The 19,031-nt window shown below is 41.4% G+C and overlaps 1 protein-coding gene across 3 annotated transcripts in view; it reads left to right on the top strand.

The window, feature by feature from the left end:
• Nucleotides 1–18,560, top strand: part of AIG1 (androgen induced 1) — a 128,175-nt gene extending 109,615 nt beyond the window's left edge. Inside the window, exons 4-7 of one of the 3 annotated variants that reach the window (XR_012834562.1) lie at nucleotides 4,011–4,126; nucleotides 13,614–13,777; nucleotides 17,196–17,358; nucleotides 17,888–18,560. Coding sequence is in view for 2 of the 3 variants with exons in the window: in XM_075748276.1 (XP_075604391.1) it covers nucleotides 4,011–4,126; nucleotides 13,614–13,777; nucleotides 17,888–17,925 (318 nt within the window). In the remaining variant the exon portion in view is untranslated. The remainder of the gene's footprint in view (nucleotides 1–4,010; nucleotides 4,127–13,613; nucleotides 13,778–17,195; nucleotides 17,359–17,887) is intronic. The other 2 variants (XM_075748276.1, XM_075748277.1) reach the window with 2 other exon arrangements.
• Nucleotides 18,561–19,031: the final 471 nt, after the last annotated feature.

Consider the following 19,031-nt stretch of genomic DNA (forward strand, 5'->3'; position numbering starts at 1 on the left):
TGTCCAGAGGGTTTTCTGGATCAAATTCACCATATGATTACCTTACTGCAAATTCCACCCAGGCTCCGAGTGTTGAGCTGGTTTCTTTGTTTTCATGCAACGTTACCAGCAGTTGAAGATTTGGCAAGTCAAATTTCTTCCCCACTTGTAGGTGATGGGACCTCGGGAAGCAGTGCTGTGTGGAGGACACAAAATGGGGAGGAAATTGCAGCTTGCTGACCTAGCAAGCATAAAGATCTGTCAAAGCTCCCTCCCCCGCAGCAGGGACAGACACTGATGGGGCTCGAGGGGTCTGAGAAGGGCAATGCTGTGGCCAGGTAATGGGGGTTTACTGCCACACTTCAGCTTTTGAGGTGGTCTTGGCAGATGCATCCCTTCAGAGAGGGATTAAAATGGGTCCGAGGTTCACTGCCTTGGCAGTCCGGAGAAAAAGGAGTTTGTGGCTGGGAGGGCACCTTGGCAGGCAGCACTGTGGTTGCGGCGGGAGAAGCCGACAGGGTATGTTTCCTGGCAAGTAGATAGAGTTACTGAGCCCAAGCTAAGAGCTCCTGCTAATGATAGGGTTCATTAGCTACCTCACTGCTGCCCTGGCAGGGCTGCAGTCACCCCAGGGTGCACGTGCAGCCCATGTCACCTTCCCAGCTGATGGAGAGGGAACTCCCTGACATACCCGCAGCGTTGCTCAGCCCAGGTGTCAGCACAGTCATACAGGCAAAACTGTCTCACAGGAGCAGCCAGTCTCAGTGGGAGCAGAATTAAGCTGTCCAGGTAAAAATGCAACTTTGCTTGTAAATATTTAGTCCATAATAAAAATGCCATATCAATATAGCATTGATGACTAGTGTTAACATAGTTTACTACTACTAAAATAGTATACTAGGCATTATACTCTAATTATAAATTTTTCCCTTTCTTAAAGACTTTAAGTGGTGCAGAATAACACCTTCTGGAAAGCTGTTACAGCAGCTAATCATCCTCACCATTTAAAGCTCCTTGTTACTTGAACTTCCTCATTCCTTAGCCTTCTCTCAAGTAGGCCCCTGAAGATATTTTGACAAACAAGGTGAGAAATGTTGTGGTGTCCTCCAGCATGCCAGTAAGTAAAAGGGATCAGTCCCAGAGATACCAGTTGGGCATCTTTGATCGGCACAGCAGGATCTTTTAACAAACAGGTCCAGGAAGCATCAATGTTATTTTCTTTCTAAGCCTCAGATTCCCATTGGCCCAAGCTTATTCAGAAATCGGGTGGCAAAAACGTTAGAGGGTATGAAATTTCTGGCCTCCTGCAGCTTTCCCAGCCCTGATAGATCTGACTCCAAGCACATTTGACCCCTGCTCACCTTCACTAGACTTCAGTCCAGGTGCCAGTCTGATTCAAATTTGGTATTTATAGCTGCAGAGTTTTAATTGGCACTGTTTGACAGAAGGTATCCCTGCCTAGAAAATTTCATGGTTTTTAAATTACAGGTTTTGGAGGGGCTGAAATGCAGGAAAGGGAAATTTTGTCTTGTTTGTAGCTTGGATAAAGCATCTGAAACAGCTTTTTAGAGTGGCAGTTTCATTGAACATTTTAAACCAAAATTCATACTCTGGATTTGTAAAGCTGCAGTGTTTGCAAGTAGCATCGAAATTTGCCATAACAGACTGAGATTAAAGATGCACATCTCTTGATTTTCTCCTTACACTTTTAATTGCACTGTACTTTTGACAGCATTTTGTACATAAACTCTTCAGTGGTACAGCTCATTATGCTCTTCCCCCCCCTTTATCTTTAGAAAAAGAGCAGAAGGGAGAATATAGGAAAACAATGACCTATTTTATTATATAAACACAGGAATTGGGAAGAGGGAATGGAGAATAGGACTCTAGAGTAAGAGTTGATTGCTGAAATTATTTTAACTACTTTTTAATTGGCAAGCTGTTGAGTTGTTATCATCAATGAAGAGTGCATCAACAAGCAGTATCTAAAGCGGCAAACATTTAAATTGAGAAACAGCTCTGTAACCATCATCCATATAGTGAAGAGTTAAGACTAAGTGACTGGATCACAAGAATACATCTTACAAGAAATATCAGGGGTGGGGTTTGGAGTTAAAAGTCTTTGTTGTCTTCTGATTTTTTCTCTGAAGAGGTTATGAAGCCAGGGTAGGAGATGTTTGCAGAGCCTCCAGCTACCATGCTTTGGGGGCTGTGCAGAGTGAGGTACTGATCTCTGTCTGAAGACCTTTTTCATAGAGATGCAAGACGTACAGGTGAATCTCCAGGGCTTGCTTTGCTGTCAGTCCCTGTTAAAGGACTCTGAAGGTCCTGCGCAGTCTATAGATCTCTCATCTGATAGTGGGCACCTCTATCACAGACCACATGTAAAACTTCTTTGCATTACCTTGATGCTGATTTATACTGTTTGAAGGGATGGGGGTGGAACAAGTTGTTAAAAGATGAAGAAATTGAAAACTCCCCTAACTGCTGTATTATCCACCTGACATTCTCCAAATGCTAGTCATTAATTACTAATGCCTTGAAAATCAGAGCAGTTATCCGATTAAAATTATGTTCCATCTCTGAGCCGGAGCATTTCCATTATCTTACCATTTCCCATTCAAACAATTCTTCCTTCGCAGTTATTCAAGACTCAAACCCTACTCTTTTTCCTCTCATTTGGACCTGTTATCCACACAAGGATATTTCTACTCCATGCTTGTCCTGCGTTCACGTTGGTGAAAATCAGCGTGGGTTTACAGCATAATTATTACTAATTTGGCCCCGCAGCTCCCCCCAGAATTACATGTGCACATCTGATGGCAGACCACGGCCAACATAAGCCATAACCTTGTTTTCCAGTTGGTGGGCAAGTGTTGGGCAAGGATCAAACCTGGCTTATGGCTTAGGCTGCCCTTGTAGTCCTTGCTCCTGCAGACTTCCCTGTGGACTGGGCAGAAGGGTTCTCAGTTGCAGTCACACCAAGCCCCAGGGTCAAGCTCTCAACCAAAGCGATCCCCTTTATAGACCAGTGATAACTTGGCCCCATGGTGTCAAGGCAGAGTATGTTTCTTGAATCACCAATAATGCTGGTCCTAGGTGAGCTGTGTATTCAGAAATGATGGGGTTTATTTCCTGGCACATATGTACTTTGCTTATGTATATTTTCATGCCTGCCAGCACTCTGAAATCTAGACATTGAGTGTTGGGGAGCAGGCTAGATGCAATTTTTCATGCTGCTGACATTAATTGGATGAACAGACCTTCTCAGAAGGGGCAGTGTAGGAAACGTATATGGGAAAATGACAAAATAAGGACTTTCACAGCTAAATAAAGACAAGTGGCTGAAAATGGTTTTTACAGCTTTGGCTTTCATATGTTTCATTTGGGAATGTAAAACCATTTTGCACAACAACTAACAAATTAAGATTCACAACACCTTTCTGAAGAAGATAATTGCTCCTGTTTTACAGATGGAGGAACAGAGGTATTGAGGCTATCATTTCAAAATATGTCCCCTGTTTTCAAGTCCCCAGATTGAGATACATTTAAACCTAATTCTCAGAAGCATTAAATACCTCCATTTATATTCATTCATTTGGCATTGTTTGTGCCTAGAGTCTCTGAAAATCAGATGCATTGCCTCCTAACTTGAATGGTCAACATAACTTTGTGATGTGGCAAAGATCACAGAGCAATTGCAAGGCCAGACTGGGGCTGGGGCCCATGTCCCTTCATGCCATGTCCTGTTTTTACTCACTGAGTACCCACCTTGCATTCTTGGCCAAAAGGAAAATCACGTTCTGCTCATCCAGTTTTCCTCTGCTCTGTCAAACAATTGGACGTTATAGCGACAGTCTTGTGTGGGTTATTGATTGACTTTATAGAGTCATTTTACCTCATCTTTCTAGATCATCAAGAAACTGTCTTCAGGTTTTTGTGATTAAGTTTCTTATTGTAGAAGTAGCATGGAAATGCAGTGAGAAGCATTTGTATCACCTGGTTTTCCCCTGTTGTTTTGTTTTTTTCAGCATACAACAGTTTTGCCCTTTGTATTAATCGAGATGAGAACAACACATCATCAGTATCCCAGCAGGAGCTGTGGACTGGCTGCAGTGTGCACCTTCGCTGTTGGCTATATTTTATGGTAAGGGCTGTACACGCTGTGTTTTCATATTGTATTGGGGGTTTTGTACTGCTAAATTTGGGCACATATTTCATTATAGATATAATCGCTAACAGATTCATGCTGCATGCCTCGTTTGGTCCAAGACCTGGGCTTTGTCTGGTTTCCCCAGATGCTTATATTTTTAGAAAGTATATGCCAAACCTCACACAACAGGAATTTGTTGAACAATCCCATGTAAGCAGTGGTCTTTCCAAGGGTACATTTTTCAACCTTTTTTCAAGCTAAATGTTTTTCTTGGACTTTAGTTTTATTGGTTAGGGTTTTTGTTCTATCAAATAAAATTGAGAATAGGCAAATGATTTCCTGCATCAGTATTTAAGTGGCAACAGAAAAGATAGAATGCTGTCTTTTTTCTCTAGTAGTTCATAAATTCTTTCCGTAAAATTGATTACAGAATAAGCCAGTAATCCAAACACTCTGAACTTTGTTTTAAAAAATGCAAATGTTTGTGAAAAATTAAACTTAAACAGAAATAAACTTTCCTATACAACATTAAATTAAGTCTTTGGGCAGTGTCTATTCAAGCACCTGACTTACATGACAGAGTTAATTTACTTTGGCCATTCAAGCATTTTATTTTTCACTAAACCTTTGTTTTATTTACAATGCTCCTTTGACACCATATATCCTTTATCCTTTCTGCAAACATTTCATGACCCCTTGTTTACTTCTTATATTCTTTCTTCTCACCTCACAACACCCTTCCCTCAGCTAAGAGGATGTTCTTTAAAATTGTGGATAATACTGCTTTTTTCACCAGTCAAATGAGATCAAACTAATGAGAGAGGAACACAGGCTGAAGGCGGTACTGCCATACTGCTTCAACTATGCAACTTGCCCCTTCAGTCCAATGAAAGAGAGGCCATTATTCATACACGTCCACACACACTCAATGATCATAAAAACCTAGTAATCCAGCTGAAGTGGGATGTTGTGTCCCAGGACAACAATCACATTCTGCCATTTGCTTTTATAAACATACATATCCTTCTTAAAAAAAGAATAATAATTGTAATTGTAAGGTAAGGACAGCCTCATGCAAAAAGGCACGTAATGGTTCCTTCAGGAGAAAGAAACTATATTTTTTAACCCATATATAATAATGCGTAACTGTGGTATTTCTCGACCTTCCTCTGAAGGGTGCCTAGAGACAGGTTGGCAGAGGTACTGTACCTGTGATCTTTATGGCAACTCCTGTTTTCTCAAAAACTGAGTAGGCACATGCAATAGTATTCAGTAGGAACAGAAAATTGAAGCAATCCAGTTCTGCAAGTGAAATAAAAACAGAGACGTGTTAAAATCTTTTAAAAAGCTGTTGAAGTATCAGTGTGATACTCATATGGCTTGATCCTGCCTACTACAATGCATCTACATCCTACAAGTACAAGGCAAAAGGAAATTGTAGGACAAGTAAAGCAGGGGAAGAAGATTCTGCATTAAGAAACTAACTGCTTAACTACTAAGCAGATTTTAGTAACTACTAAGCTTTTGCTGTTTGTTGGTTTTGCCTACACATAACATTATTTCCAAAATGGACAGGGCTACTCTCAAGTGACTCACCTTCTTCCAAGTTGTGATTTCTCTGAAGATGGTCTGAGACAATTAATTGCTTATTCAGCCTAAAGGTCATCCTGCTAAATTCCGCACTTACAGCCCTTTTCGCCTTCTACTCTTACAAAAGAAGGTTTTTGGGGAAGACTGGGGGCAGACTGTGCCATCATCTTCAAGCTCTGCATGTCTTCAGCCTACAAGTGCTATTGAAGCCTCTATCCAACATTTGGTTGAGGCCAAATCTTGGCTTGATGATATCAATACAAGGTATCTAACATTCACTTGTTGGGAAAATTTACCAGAAAGTATGAAAAGGGGGGGGGGGGGTTCATCCCTCTCAGAGTGTGCCTACCTTTCGCAGCTGAGGTCCACTGTCTTCCTGGTGCTAAGTCACTACCTTGAAGTAGACACCTTAATCACTTAGAGGGTTTGGAATTACTTAATTTGGATTTGCTGCCCTTGTTGGTGTACCTTTTAGATCCCTTAAGGTTAGTGCAGTGGATTAAAATGAGACTACACCTGCAAATGACCCAGTTACATGCAGCATGGTGGAACTTCTTTCCTTTGTACCTTTGGTTGTCCATGGGTCCCCTGCTGGGGCTTAGGTCTTGGGTTATGTTTTTTTTATCTAGAAGTTAGGGATCTGCTGCTTGAGAATTTGTCCTCCCTTCGTCATTTTTCCTCAGCGGAAGTGTTTTCACTGCAACTCTCTCAGTATACAGTGGAGACAGTTGCTAATCAGATGTTCTCTGTTTTACCATTTAATTTTGAACTGTCTCCCCACCTCGCTGAAACCTTCTTGCCATGATAACACGTATCATGTTGCACTTCGTACTGTAAAGCAGCATACAGGAGGATATTGTTTAGGTTTGATTCTGTTAATGCATTTTTTTTCAATTCCAAGTAGAGGACAGCTTCTATTTTATTTCATATGTGACTGAATCGTTCACATAGGAAAGAGATGGTGGAGTAGCAACCTTTTATTATATATATTTGATAAATGAGAAAACAGGCAAACAATTCTGAATAGAATCACTGAAATTGGAAGCACATAGCTAAATAACTTGATATCCCCTGAGCTTTATTGAGAGACATGTTACCTGAGAAACATCCTTTTTTGAAGAGTAAAACCTTTTTTCTATTTTTCTTTCTTTTTTTTTGCATTTTCTCCCTTCAGTCAGAGAGCATTTGAGTAGGCACACTTAGCTCATGCGCTGTCTGTGAGGGAGAGCTCTCCCTTGCTCTCAAGGAATTGTGCCCAGGCAGAGCATTCACAGACTTGCATTGCCTGTTGCAAACCATACATGGACTTTCAGGATCAAGGCCATGCGATAAGATGGGAAAGGCCAATTGGCTTTATTTAGCATGGCTTGAAAAGGTCACAATTTGTATTGAATTGTTAAATCTAGACAAGAGCTTGCCAGTACTACCAGAAAATACTGCCAATGGGTGTATGGAGTTGGTTGTCAAGGAACAGAAAAGAGCCAGAAATGTGTTGCTCCTTGTAATAAGAATGACCTCATGGTAACTAATATCAGAGCCTAATATGTCCCTAAAATAAACTGAGACAAATACGTTTATTTAAAAAGTTTTTCTTGTTCCCTCTGCTTTTGAGTGCTTCAGGATGCCAAAAAACCAGACCCTAAGAACCTGACTCCACTGCTCTAGTCATGCTGAGCTACGTGTTTGGGAGCAAAAGACTTGATCGGTTCTCGTGTTGCTATCTCAAATCCAATAGGAGCTGCCTCCACATGTGCCAAGCTTGGAATCGATTCATTCTTTCATTCTTATATAAATCTGTTTAAAGAGTTCAAGTACCTTTAAACTTTCATTTGAAAATAAAGTTTCTCTTGAAGTGACTTTAGGAGAGTTCTGTAGATTTGCTGAGGGACAGAGTTTAGATGGGTTAATTTGCTGAATTCTTGAACAGATTTAAGAAAGGAATGTACAATGGGAATTTGGAAGGAATTTGAGATTGATGCTGTCAGCCTTTCTGTAGGATTTCCACTAGTGGTTCTCCATAGAAGGAGAGGAAGATCAGAAAGAGCAGATGTTGGCAAAGACTGCGGACTGCTAGGACAAACCTTGACATTCAGAAGAGAGGAGTGGAGAGTTAGAGCCTGAACCTTAATGGGAGTTGACAGCCGTATCAATAAAGAAGGGCAGGACTGAGAAACCAGAAGGATTTCTGAGGTTGCTGGTTCCAATGGAGCTGGAGAGACACAGCGTGACTGTGTAGGGTATGTTGAGGTGTATGTAGGGAGGGGGACATGAATGCTTTTGGAAGTGAGCACTGAGGACGGAAGTTCAGTTGAGATCAGAGGAATCAGTGGTTGGGGAATAGCAAGTGAAAAGTCCTTGAGGCAATAAAAGAGATTAACTAGAACCAAGAGAAATTAATAAGGAAATGTGCAGCTCTCAGGTCAGCAGCTTGAAAGCTGAAATCATGCAAGTAAGTGGGAAACGCTGGGAGGGGGACAGAGAGACAGGCTTTGAAATCAGAGTGGAAGGCTGATGGAGAGCTGCGTGATAGATGAGACAATGCAGAGGAGGAGAAAAGAGTTGGAGCCAGAGCTACTCAGAACAGGAAAGAGTAGGAAGAAGTAGAAGCAGCAGAAACAGGCCAGAAGATTAGTGTCCCATGTACCTGGCCCAGAAGGAGGGTGGGAGAGCAGAAGTGCTTTCAGAGAGAGAAGGCTGCCTGGATCCTCAGCATGTTAAGTCTGCCATAGCCATTATGGACTGTTAGATTCTGGCTCCACTCCACCTCCACATCCTCAAATGTTTCAGTCAAAGCAACAGTACAATCACAGATGACATGCATGGATAATACATTCTTGCTTGTGCAGCTCCTTAAAATATAGCTCAAGGAGGCATAGCAACCATTACTATATTTAAAATGAAATATTATTTATCAAAATACATTACTTCCAAAGATGACAACACCTTGCAGCAAATCTGTGGAGTTTCTGTCATTCTAGCTACCTGTTCATAAACACAAATTTCTGCTAAGCTTTGTTCATCCCAGAGGATGCCAGCACCATGTCATGCTATTTTTTGCATGTGACGTTATTTGCAGCTGCAGTTTTCCAAGACTCGTCTTCTTCTGACTGCATAAGCCACCCCATACCAGTAGCACAGTCCTATGACCCACATATTGTTCAGCACCGATCAATGGAGAAGAATCCAGCATAAGAAACTGGAATGTTCAAGAAGGGATGATTGCTTTTATTTCCTGATGCTTTTGTTCCCTGATGACTGTTTATAGAGTTTATTTTTTTGTATTTAAAATTTCTATACAACATGCATTCTCAGTGTAGGTGACTTACACCTGGCTGGCTGTCTTTATAAGGAGCGCAGCATCTGAAAGTGGCTGAGAACTTAACAATACTGATTAGATACAAAACAAGCTGTCCTATGTTTTGGGTGGAAAAAAAAGGAAGAAGAATCATAAGGATTCATGAAAATGTGCCTAACATCTCTTCAGTCAGTATTAGAAACCAAAAGTAGAACAAATCTAGTGTGGGTCATTGTGCTCCTGCCTCTGAAAGCACAGGGTTGGTCCCTGCTCTGTAACCACAAATGATTTGTTCATTCAAGTTTTGAATGACTCAGCTGCTATAAGCCCGTCACCTCCTTTGGGAGACATTCCACAATGTAATAGTTTTGGGTAAAGTTCTCACTTTCTGTGGAAGAGATTGCTGCTAGGAAAGATCATGAAATAAAAGCACAGAAAATGCCCGTGTTCTGTTGTTTGGTAAAGAGCAGCCACAACAGGAGCTGGCCTAGGATTTGTTTGGGACCAAAGATTCAGCCTTCCTTTCTGCCTTTCACTGGAAACCTGAACGACACAGAAGATGTGGGAAAGGATTTGCTACTGCAAGAAGTAACCAGAAAGGAACTGCCATAGTAGTTCAGAGTAGTCATGTATCCACAGGCTCTAGCTGTAGCTAATGTCAGGTGCTTCAGGAAAAAATTTAGCAGGCCATTTTGGAATAATTGGCCTATAAGGGCTTGAATCCTTCTGTCTTGATGATTTACGTATTTTCTACTCTTGCAACTTAAGCATAACTGTACACATTCATATTGCTTGTACCATCTCCTGAATTGAGAGGCTTACTACAGTTGCATGATATGGCCCAGAGAAGAGTTGACTAAGTAGACTTCCAAACTGGTATACTTCAAAACTTTTTTGAATATCTTGATCTATCACTGAAAGATAGAGTAGAGCATTCCAGAGGTTAATTAGGTATCATGCAGAGAGATATTTCCTTTATCAGATTTGAATTTCTTTCTCTGAGTTCTGTTGAAGTGCTTCTTCTGTTATGAAGAAGAGCATTGGGAGCTCTTCAGCCATTTTATGACATGTATTATTATTCTGTGACCTCTCATTCACTGCTCTCAAAAAGTTACACGGCCCCTCATCTAGTAGTTCCTGTTTCCAGAACACGTAGTACTGATTGTTGTTTGGCTGCAGACTTCGCTGAAGGACTCAACTTGGGCAGGAAATGGGTGGAGAGTCTGAGTTCAGATCAGAAAGTGCCACCAAGCCGTGATGCCTGTGGAAGCGTATCCAAACTCCTGTAGTTGAGAGCAGTCGTCATGAAGGAGCAACCATTTTCTGCAACCTGGCTCCCGTTGCCAAACCTTTTGGGTGTTGCAGTTGTCTACCATTACATCCACTTGTTGAGTTTGCTTGTACCAGGACTGCGTTTCACATGTGCTGTTGTAATAGCTGCATTGCTCAAAGCGACAGATAGAGCACACATAAACCACAAGGCTCCCACAATTTTTTGCAGTTACTTTTCCTCATTAACAAAAGATCTAGAGCCAAAGAATAAATGTACGTGTATCTTCTCTGTAAAGTTTTCATTTCCTCCTGACTGATAGGAGAGATGCACAACATCTACTGTATACTAGAAGTGAAAAACAGCCACAAAGTCAAATTTTTGACAGATTTTTGAAAAAGAAGCAACATTGTGTGTTTTCAAATAGCTTTTTCTGATTTCTACACCAGCTGGTTGAACATTTCCGAAAATTACCACTTTTTTTAACAGATATTTTAATTTGAATACAATGTGTGAATATTTCCATTCCTTCTTTTTTTTTACGAATTCTAACAAATGCCTAAACGACCTCAATGACCTGTAGCACATTCAGTTTATTTTTATCTAAATGACCCATTTTTTATACCTGTTCAATAACAGGGTCTTAAACTGGATCTAGATTTGCACTCCTAAGTAAATCTTAATGCATGCTCTCCTGTGCTTATCTAATAATGAGGTTGGACAAGAATAATGACTACTAGAATTGCCACATTGAAGGCATTCATTAACATTAGTAATCAGCAATCTTGTGTGGAAGCTTTATGCCTATGGTTGATCAGCCTTTTATTGTGTGGCGTTGAGATAGCTTGTATTCAAGCAGGAACGAACCCGCTAAGAAAGGCCATCAGGTGAGGTTTCCATGGCAGCAGTCGTCCCTTTGCTGCTTCCGTTTGTGGTATAGACAATGCAGGGATAGTCCATGTGTCCCTGCTCAGTGGAGAGAAGGCTGATGTTACTCCATCCCAATGTAGCAAGCAGCACAGTACAGCTCGTTTTAAGGAAGATCAGGGCAGCCGATGAGGTGAGTTTGGGACCGTTGTCTCCCGACTGGTGCTTGGTACGTCTTTTGCTCAAAGCATGAGTTGATACGGCGTGGCTGCACCAGGGACAGGCGTACAACAGCTATGCTGAACTCACAAGCAGTATCACCAAAGAATGAATGGGCAGCAAAGAGCAGAGTGCGTGAGCTGTACTCAAAGACTGTGAACTAGCCAGAGATCACTGACATTCGGGAGCGCATCAGTGACTCAGTGGTTGGATATAAAATATTTCCTCTTTCCAGCATGAATGCCTTCCAGCAAATGCCACTTCCACTTGGTTCAAGAAGTTGGCTACATAGATGCAGTTTAGAAGGTCCCTTGAAAAGTCCCTCTGTGAAGGTGCTTTATATGGTGGGCGGTTTCACCACACCAGAGAAAATACTTGAAAAAGAAGCACTGGCTTTTTTTCAAACTCTTTCCTTGGAACTTGTTTTTCACAGAATGATCATAAGCCAGAAGCAAATGAAACTGAAAAACGTTAGGCAGTAATAGACACTCCCTGCTAAACCAACCTGGGAGTAGAGGACATCACATTACCTTCTGCCCTACTGTCCCATCTTTTTCTTCATTCCAGAGGAACATGATACCTCCTGTTACATTGGGTTACACAGGGACCCTTTATTTTTTTCGCAGATACCTTTATCTTGTCAAGTTAATTCTGGCACAGAAGAATGTTGTGGGAAATAACTGTAAAGTACGGAGATCATTTTCCATATGTGAACTCATTTGGAGAAAGGGGTTTTAGTCTGCTTTTAGATTGTGCAGATTAATTTACTGACACATGTAAATTCCTACATGAAGTGTCCAACTGTTAAGGGTTTGGCTGTAATAAAAGCTTGTCTAAGGAGGAGGGAAGCTATGACAACCATGTACATTTCCAGGGCGATGGAGAATCGTTAAATAGGGATTCCGTACTCTGTGACAGGCACTGATGGTAACAGTTTTGGGTGGACTTCTGTGTCTTATCCCTTCAGGAGCTTGTGACTGTTTATTTAGTGATCAAAAGTCTTCCTTAAACAAATAGAAGTATCAGTGAGTGAAGCAAATTATATGGATGTGGAAGTCCCCATCAATAACAGCCTGTGCAGCTGCTGAGTCTTCTCTAGCTGTGCTTCACCGTGAGCTTCTCTCTCAAATTGCCAGGTCAGAAAGGAAGAGCTTTACATTCTTGAAGAGAGCCCAGCAGCTCACGGGCCTCAGTCAGTCTCCACTGAGCACTTTTCTGGGTTAACCTCCATGATGTTTGCTCAATTGTTTGGCAGCATTTCCCTTTCTTAGCTTCCACCTACTGGAACGTGTGGACTCGCGCTGCTCCCTCTGACTTCACCACTCACCACGTCAAGTCGGTCCCTTCGGAGGGGGCAGGTGTCCATTGCAGTCACACACAGCGAAACCACGTACCTGGAGTGCTGCTTCAGGCTGCACTGCAGTTAAGCTGACACCCTGTCCCCTGGGTTAGCGTACCAACAATCCACTGTAGCTGAATGCTAAAAATCTTGTGTGTCACCAGCAAACCGCCATTATTCCTTTTCCTTTACTGTATATTGAGTGTGGAGCTGGGCAGAATTGCACTAATGAAGCGGTTTCTTTTTTTTTAAAAAAAAAAAAGTTCATCCTACCTAGAGAAAAATTATTAGATCCCAAATGATACTAGGTAACTGAAAGAAAAGAAGGAGCAACCTAAAACATAGGTGCTGAAGAAATTATTCTCTCAAAGAGAAGCTGAACCATATGTTTCTGGCAAACCCAAAACTGACGCCTTTGCCAGGTGTAGTGAGGAGAAGCAGCAGAAATACACAAATGTGTACAAAATGAAAGAAGGACGCTGCAGAAAGCAGAGAGTTGGGCTGTGTAGGAGAGCCCAGAGAGCCCTGAATGCTCTTTGGATAAAGAACCTGCTTGGAACAGAGGGTGCTGCAGTTTCCATGCTGCTGCACGAAACGAGCGTGTAGTCCTTGTAAATACAAATGCAGCAGGGACATACCTGCCTACATCAGAACATGAAAATTTGCTGACTGCTCATATTAAATTTAAAACAAAGCAGTGAGAATGTGGGAAATCAGTCATAGTTTCATAATTTGTGATGTCTGTTCTGGGTGGATGTCATCCAGGTGCTCCAGTTCAGTTGCAACTTGCAGTCCTTTCAAATAATTGCTTTTCAGGTTACAGCAGCTAAGTGTAAACCCAAGCTACTTTTGAAATACAGGGCTGTAAGAGTCAGTACTTGTTATTTTTGTTTTTTTTCAGGGTGTGCTGGATTCACCACGTTACAGGAGTGTGGGTGTACCCGCTTCTTGAGCACCTCAGCCCAGGTGTCAAAATAATCTTTTTTGCAGCTGTTACCGTAATAATTAACATATTCTACTTGGTGGGAGAGGTTTTGAACAACTACATCTGGGATACCCAAAAATGTGAGTATTGTTTTAGGAATATTAACTCATGAAATACACTGTCGGGACTTGAGTATGCTCCCGTGAAAGTTGAGAAGGTTTTAAGCTGGCTAAAACAAAGGATAATGACAGAAGTTCCACTGAACGCCTTGCTTGCTTGCTCTTAAAAGCAGACGGATGAACGGAATGGCTGCTGGAGAGCATGATGAGCTATGAATATGTATTTTTTTTTATAACTTCCAATACTAATTTAAGAGCTGTTGGCAATTACCTGAGAGGTTTACAACCCACTTGGTTTACAACCTACTTATTAGCTGATGAACCCATTAAATGCAGCTAGAATAAAGTATCATTCTGTGGGAATGCTGTTAATAGCAAGCTTAGACTTAGAAATAAAAATATATTCTTTTAGTATTTTCAGGTACAAGGTGTTTTCTGCTTATAAATTTACTCAAGGAAAATGAATATGTTCATGTCAGTAAAATAATAGGAACAAAAGATCACCTTAGTGCACCTAACTATGCAGACTTTACATCATCTACCCTGCCATTGCTGAGTACAGGAAAAGGGAAAGTTAGACAAACACAAGATTAAAAGTAGGTTCCTTTAATCTATGAAAGATGATTTTCATTTATCAAATTGTCTGAAGTAAGCAAACAACATTCATAATAGCCGCAACAGCAAATCACAACTGGAGTGAAATCCATGCTTCGTGGGAATTCTGTCATTGCATTCGTTGGGCCCATAACACGTTGGGACCATATGAACAGCGTGTATCCCCTTTTGGGAAACTTAGTCTGCACCAGTTAATACACTGTAAATTCACATGGTAGTTTATTGCACACACAAATCTCTTAAGAAATCCTCCAGTGCTAGGTAGAACCTAATACCAGAAGCTCAAGCAGTTTTACTTGCTGTTTGCTCATATTAGCACCCAGATATAAAGTGTCTTTCTGGTTTTGCTTTAGAACCAGTGATCATCGGTCACAGTGTTTAAGTCTGGTTTTCAGTCCTCAGTTTGATGTCACATTCACATCTATTTAACTTATTTAAGTTAATTCAGGAAAGAAGTTTCTAAAAAAGGCAGCCGCAAGGAATAATTTCACTTGACCTAAGTCCTGTATGAAGAAGAATAATAATGTGGTGAAGAATCACATGTTCTTACCAAGTCCATGAATTAGTACATGGTGGAAAATCTCCCTCGCTATTCCACACTATGCATAACAAAATCCCTGGTTCTTGTGGCCCTCCACCTTAGAGGAGCTAATGTCAATCAGATCATTCTTCCAACCTCTTCCAAGGTTCACCATGGCCTTATTATTCTCTCCACAGTTTCCTTGATTAGGTTGAAGAGTATCAATCCAAAGTTCTCTGTGGCTCAAACATTTGCTAACCAGAAAATGCTGTGAGTCACCTGCTGGTTTGCTGTGCTCGAAACACTTTGCATAAACCTAACCTGAAGCATATGGCTGGCACACCACAAACAGCAGAGATGTAAAATAATGCCAGTCTGTCACCATGTGAGACTTGGGAAAATATTATTTGAAAACTGTACATTTAAAAGGGGCTTTTGAGCAGTAAGCTTCCAAATTAAAGCAGTCTGCCATGAGAAGATTTCTAGGGTGAGAGGGGGCTGGTTTGTGTTTGGAGGTTGTTTTCCTTTGCCTCTGGAGATGCATTAAATAAAACCTCACTACTGACAAAATGATTTGCAGTTAGTTTTTCCAAGTTAAACCACAAACATGGTAGGCAAGGAAAAATTTGCCCTTTGTACAAGCCAGTGTCTGTCCACAGTTTGGAGGGTATCTGCATTCCTGCCAAACTGCAGTAGAGTGCTTCAGAAGAAAGGAAAGAGGCTCTTTTAAAAAGGCAAATAAAACAGCTCATTTAAAACTATTGGAAAAGTTTCTTCCATCAGAAAGCAGAAGACTCAAGGTTGGCTCTGGAGCAGCCTTGTAAACCCACTGTAATCATTTGGACCTGGCCTCTTGTTTTGGTTGTTAAACCTTCAGCTGTGGCTCTTCCATTACATTGGTTTGCCAGCAACACCCAGGGCCATTGTACTTGGGCTGCTGGCAATGTGCAGACCCATTTGTTTTCATGTTGCTCCTTTCAGCAAGGCAGCTCTGCAGCTGTGCTTTCTAACTCCAGAGGGGTCTTATTTAACATTTTTGTTGGTGACATGGACAGTGGGATCGAGTGCACCCTCAGCAAGTTTGCAGATGACACCAAGCTGTGTGGTGTGGTTGACACGCTGGAGGGAAGGGATGCCATCCAGAGGGACCTTGACAGGCTGGAGAGGTGGGCCCATGCAAACCGCATGAAGTTCAACACGGCCAAGTGCAAGGTCCTGCACGTGGGTTGGGGCAATCCCAAACACAACTACAGGCTGGACAGAGAATGGATTGAGACCAGCCCTGAGGAGAAGGACTTGGGGGGTGTTGGTGGACGAGAAGCTCAACATGACCCAGCAATGCACACTTGCAGCCCAGAAAGCCAACCATGTCCTGGGCTGCATCAAAAGAAGTGTGACCAGCAGGTCAAGGGAGGTGATTCTGCCCCTCTACTCCATTCTTGTGAGACCCCACCTGGAGTACTGCGTCCAGCTCTGGGGTGCCCAACAAAAGAAGGACATGGAGCTGTTGGAGCAAGTCCAGAGGAGGGCCACGAAGATGATCAGAGGGCTGGAGCACCTCTCCTGTGAGGACAGGCTGAGAGAGTTGGGGGTTTTCAGCCTGGAGAAGGCTCTGGGGAGACCTTATAGCAGCCTGCCAGTACCTAAAGGAGAAGGCCTACAAGAAATCTGGTTGGGGACTGTTTACAAGGGTGTGTAGTGATAGGACGAGGGGTAATGGCTTTAAACTGAAGGAGCGTAGATTTACATTAGATATTAGGAAGAAATTCTTTACTGTTAGAGTGGAGAGGTACTGGAACAGGTTGCCCAGAGAGGTTGTGGATGCCCCATCCCTGGAAGAGTTCGAGGCCAGGTTGGATGAGGCTTTGGGCAACATGGTCTAGTGGAGGGTGTCCCTGCCCATGGCAGGGGGATTGGAACTAGATGGTCTTCAAGGTCCCTTCCAACCCAAACCATTCTATGATTATGATTTGTTGTTTCCCATATTGGAATTAATTAACTATGTTTTTAAAGTGACTTTTGGTGTACCTACCATCTATGCATATATTCCATTAGCAGGTGATCTTACTTATGACTGGATTTTCCTCTCAGCATTCTCAAACATTGCTTCTCTTTTGCCTTCATTCCTCAGAAGTCTTTCTTTTCCAGCATGCAGCAGGCCTGAAAACCTCCAAAAGAAATATTTGTATTTGAGATGTCTGGCAGAGAGGGCTTAGTCAGAAGAACAATACTTTTGTCAGATACCAATAGTAATTCATTGTCCAGGAACAGGCATATGAAATAGCTGAATGTTTTCATTGCCAGAAAAAACACAATCTGCTGCCCGGCCCAGACTGCGCTCAGCATAGAAAAGAGACAAGTCCTGCAGCAAGGATAAGTTCTTTAAGGAGCCCTACAGTGAACTCAGCCTTCCTGCTATTTCTGAAAGACGTGGCCGTTACAAGAAGAGAGAGGCACGTTATCAACAGTAATAGATTCTTCATTCTTCTACTCTCAGAAAAGGGAGATGTACTTGCAAATATTTAAAAATCCAAAGTTTAAATGGGAGGGAGTGTTAAAGTTACTGAATTCTGATATACAATTTTTAAAACTTGCTTTCAAATAAAGTCAGCTGCTTAGCTTCAGCTATAATAACATATTTTAACTTTAATTTGCTTGCAGGTAAGCAGAGGAGGTGAGGCAACTAACTGTTCCCAGACCCCTGCAGCAGTCAAAGGCTGAGCGTGCGGCAGGGGGTTAGGCTGATTTGAAAAGGGTCTGGAGGGAGGGAGGGTTGTGCAGTTCATTACTGGACAACCACTGCCATCAGGTGTGCAGATGCTCTTTTCGTTCACAGCAGGTGAGGCAGCACATGCAAGAGCATGTGAGCAAGTAGGCGAGAAACAACAGCAATAAAGGGAAAAGAAAGATTAATGCATTAGAAGAACCTCTCTAAGTAAACTCTTCATTTTTATTCATTGAGAGACTTTTAAAAGCTGTTCTCCGTATGTTTTCAGGTATTGAAGAAGGAAGAGAAAAGCCAAAACTGGACTGAACAATAGAGGCAACATGGAGGATTGTTTATGGCTGCATGGAAGATTTCTCACCCCCAACAGAGGTTGGCATGGAGAGGAATCTTTTGGAAAGGAGGAAGTATAATGGGCCCTCTGCTCAGTGCAGGGATATTTTTGGGTTTTATATGGAGGGAAAATGATTTTAGCTAAGAATAACAATAATGTTTCAACTTCCATTTCTATTTCTCCATGCTTGCATGTGACATACACATATAAAATGTGTATTTATCTCCATGGCGTTCTCAATGTGCGTTTCTTGCATCAAATAAGTCATTAAATCATTAAGTCATTAAATCTTTTCACTTCCACCAAGAAGAACGAGTCCATTCTCCATATTGTTTGAGAAAAGCTTAACCAGATAGGTCTAATATGGGGAAACAAAACAATCCTATATATTTCAAAGTACAGTATAAAAATACAGTAGAAGTTAATTGCATGAATGTATCCAAAGAAGAATTCAATCTGACTGAAATATTAATGTAACACTATGTAACAGCTGCCTTAAATCAGTGATGTTAATAATTTTATCAGTCCAGTAAAATCTTACTTGCTGTGTTAGACTATCTGAATATGATGCAACTTTTCTTAAATAAAGAAGGCCTAAATAAAGATCAAATCATCCCTGCGTTTTGTTTATTTATGCTGATTCTTGATATTCTAGATGGATTGATGGCATTTGAATGATACACTTTCAGGTTTTCCAGTGTCAGCTGTAGATGATATTATTTCTACATGAGGATTTTTCTTCTTACTTTCCTAGTACAAGACCTGATGCTGCATTTTCAAGCTGCAAGCTCTCAGTAGATGGGCTGAGCCGTTAGTGTTGCACCAGAGAGAGCATTTAAGCCTTGCTTCAGGGAAGGCACATAAGCAAATGTTTAAAGTTAAACATATGCCTGTTTGTATTAGAAATTCAGTTGCAAAATGCTAGCAATCGTTTAAACTTGACAGGATTCTATTTAATTATCAGACAATCAAGAAGGAACTCTAATAGGCAGAAAAATTGTCTAGAATTAAAGTGAATGAAATAATTTTCAGCAAGAAATTATTTATTAAAAGTAACTTTAATATCTAAATGTCTTGGTAT

Source organism: Balearica regulorum, chromosome 3 (assembly GCF_011004875.1).
Source record: "Balearica regulorum gibbericeps isolate bBalReg1 chromosome 3, bBalReg1.pri, whole genome shotgun sequence".
Lineage (NCBI taxonomy): Eukaryota > Metazoa > Chordata > Aves > Gruiformes > Gruidae > Balearica > Balearica regulorum.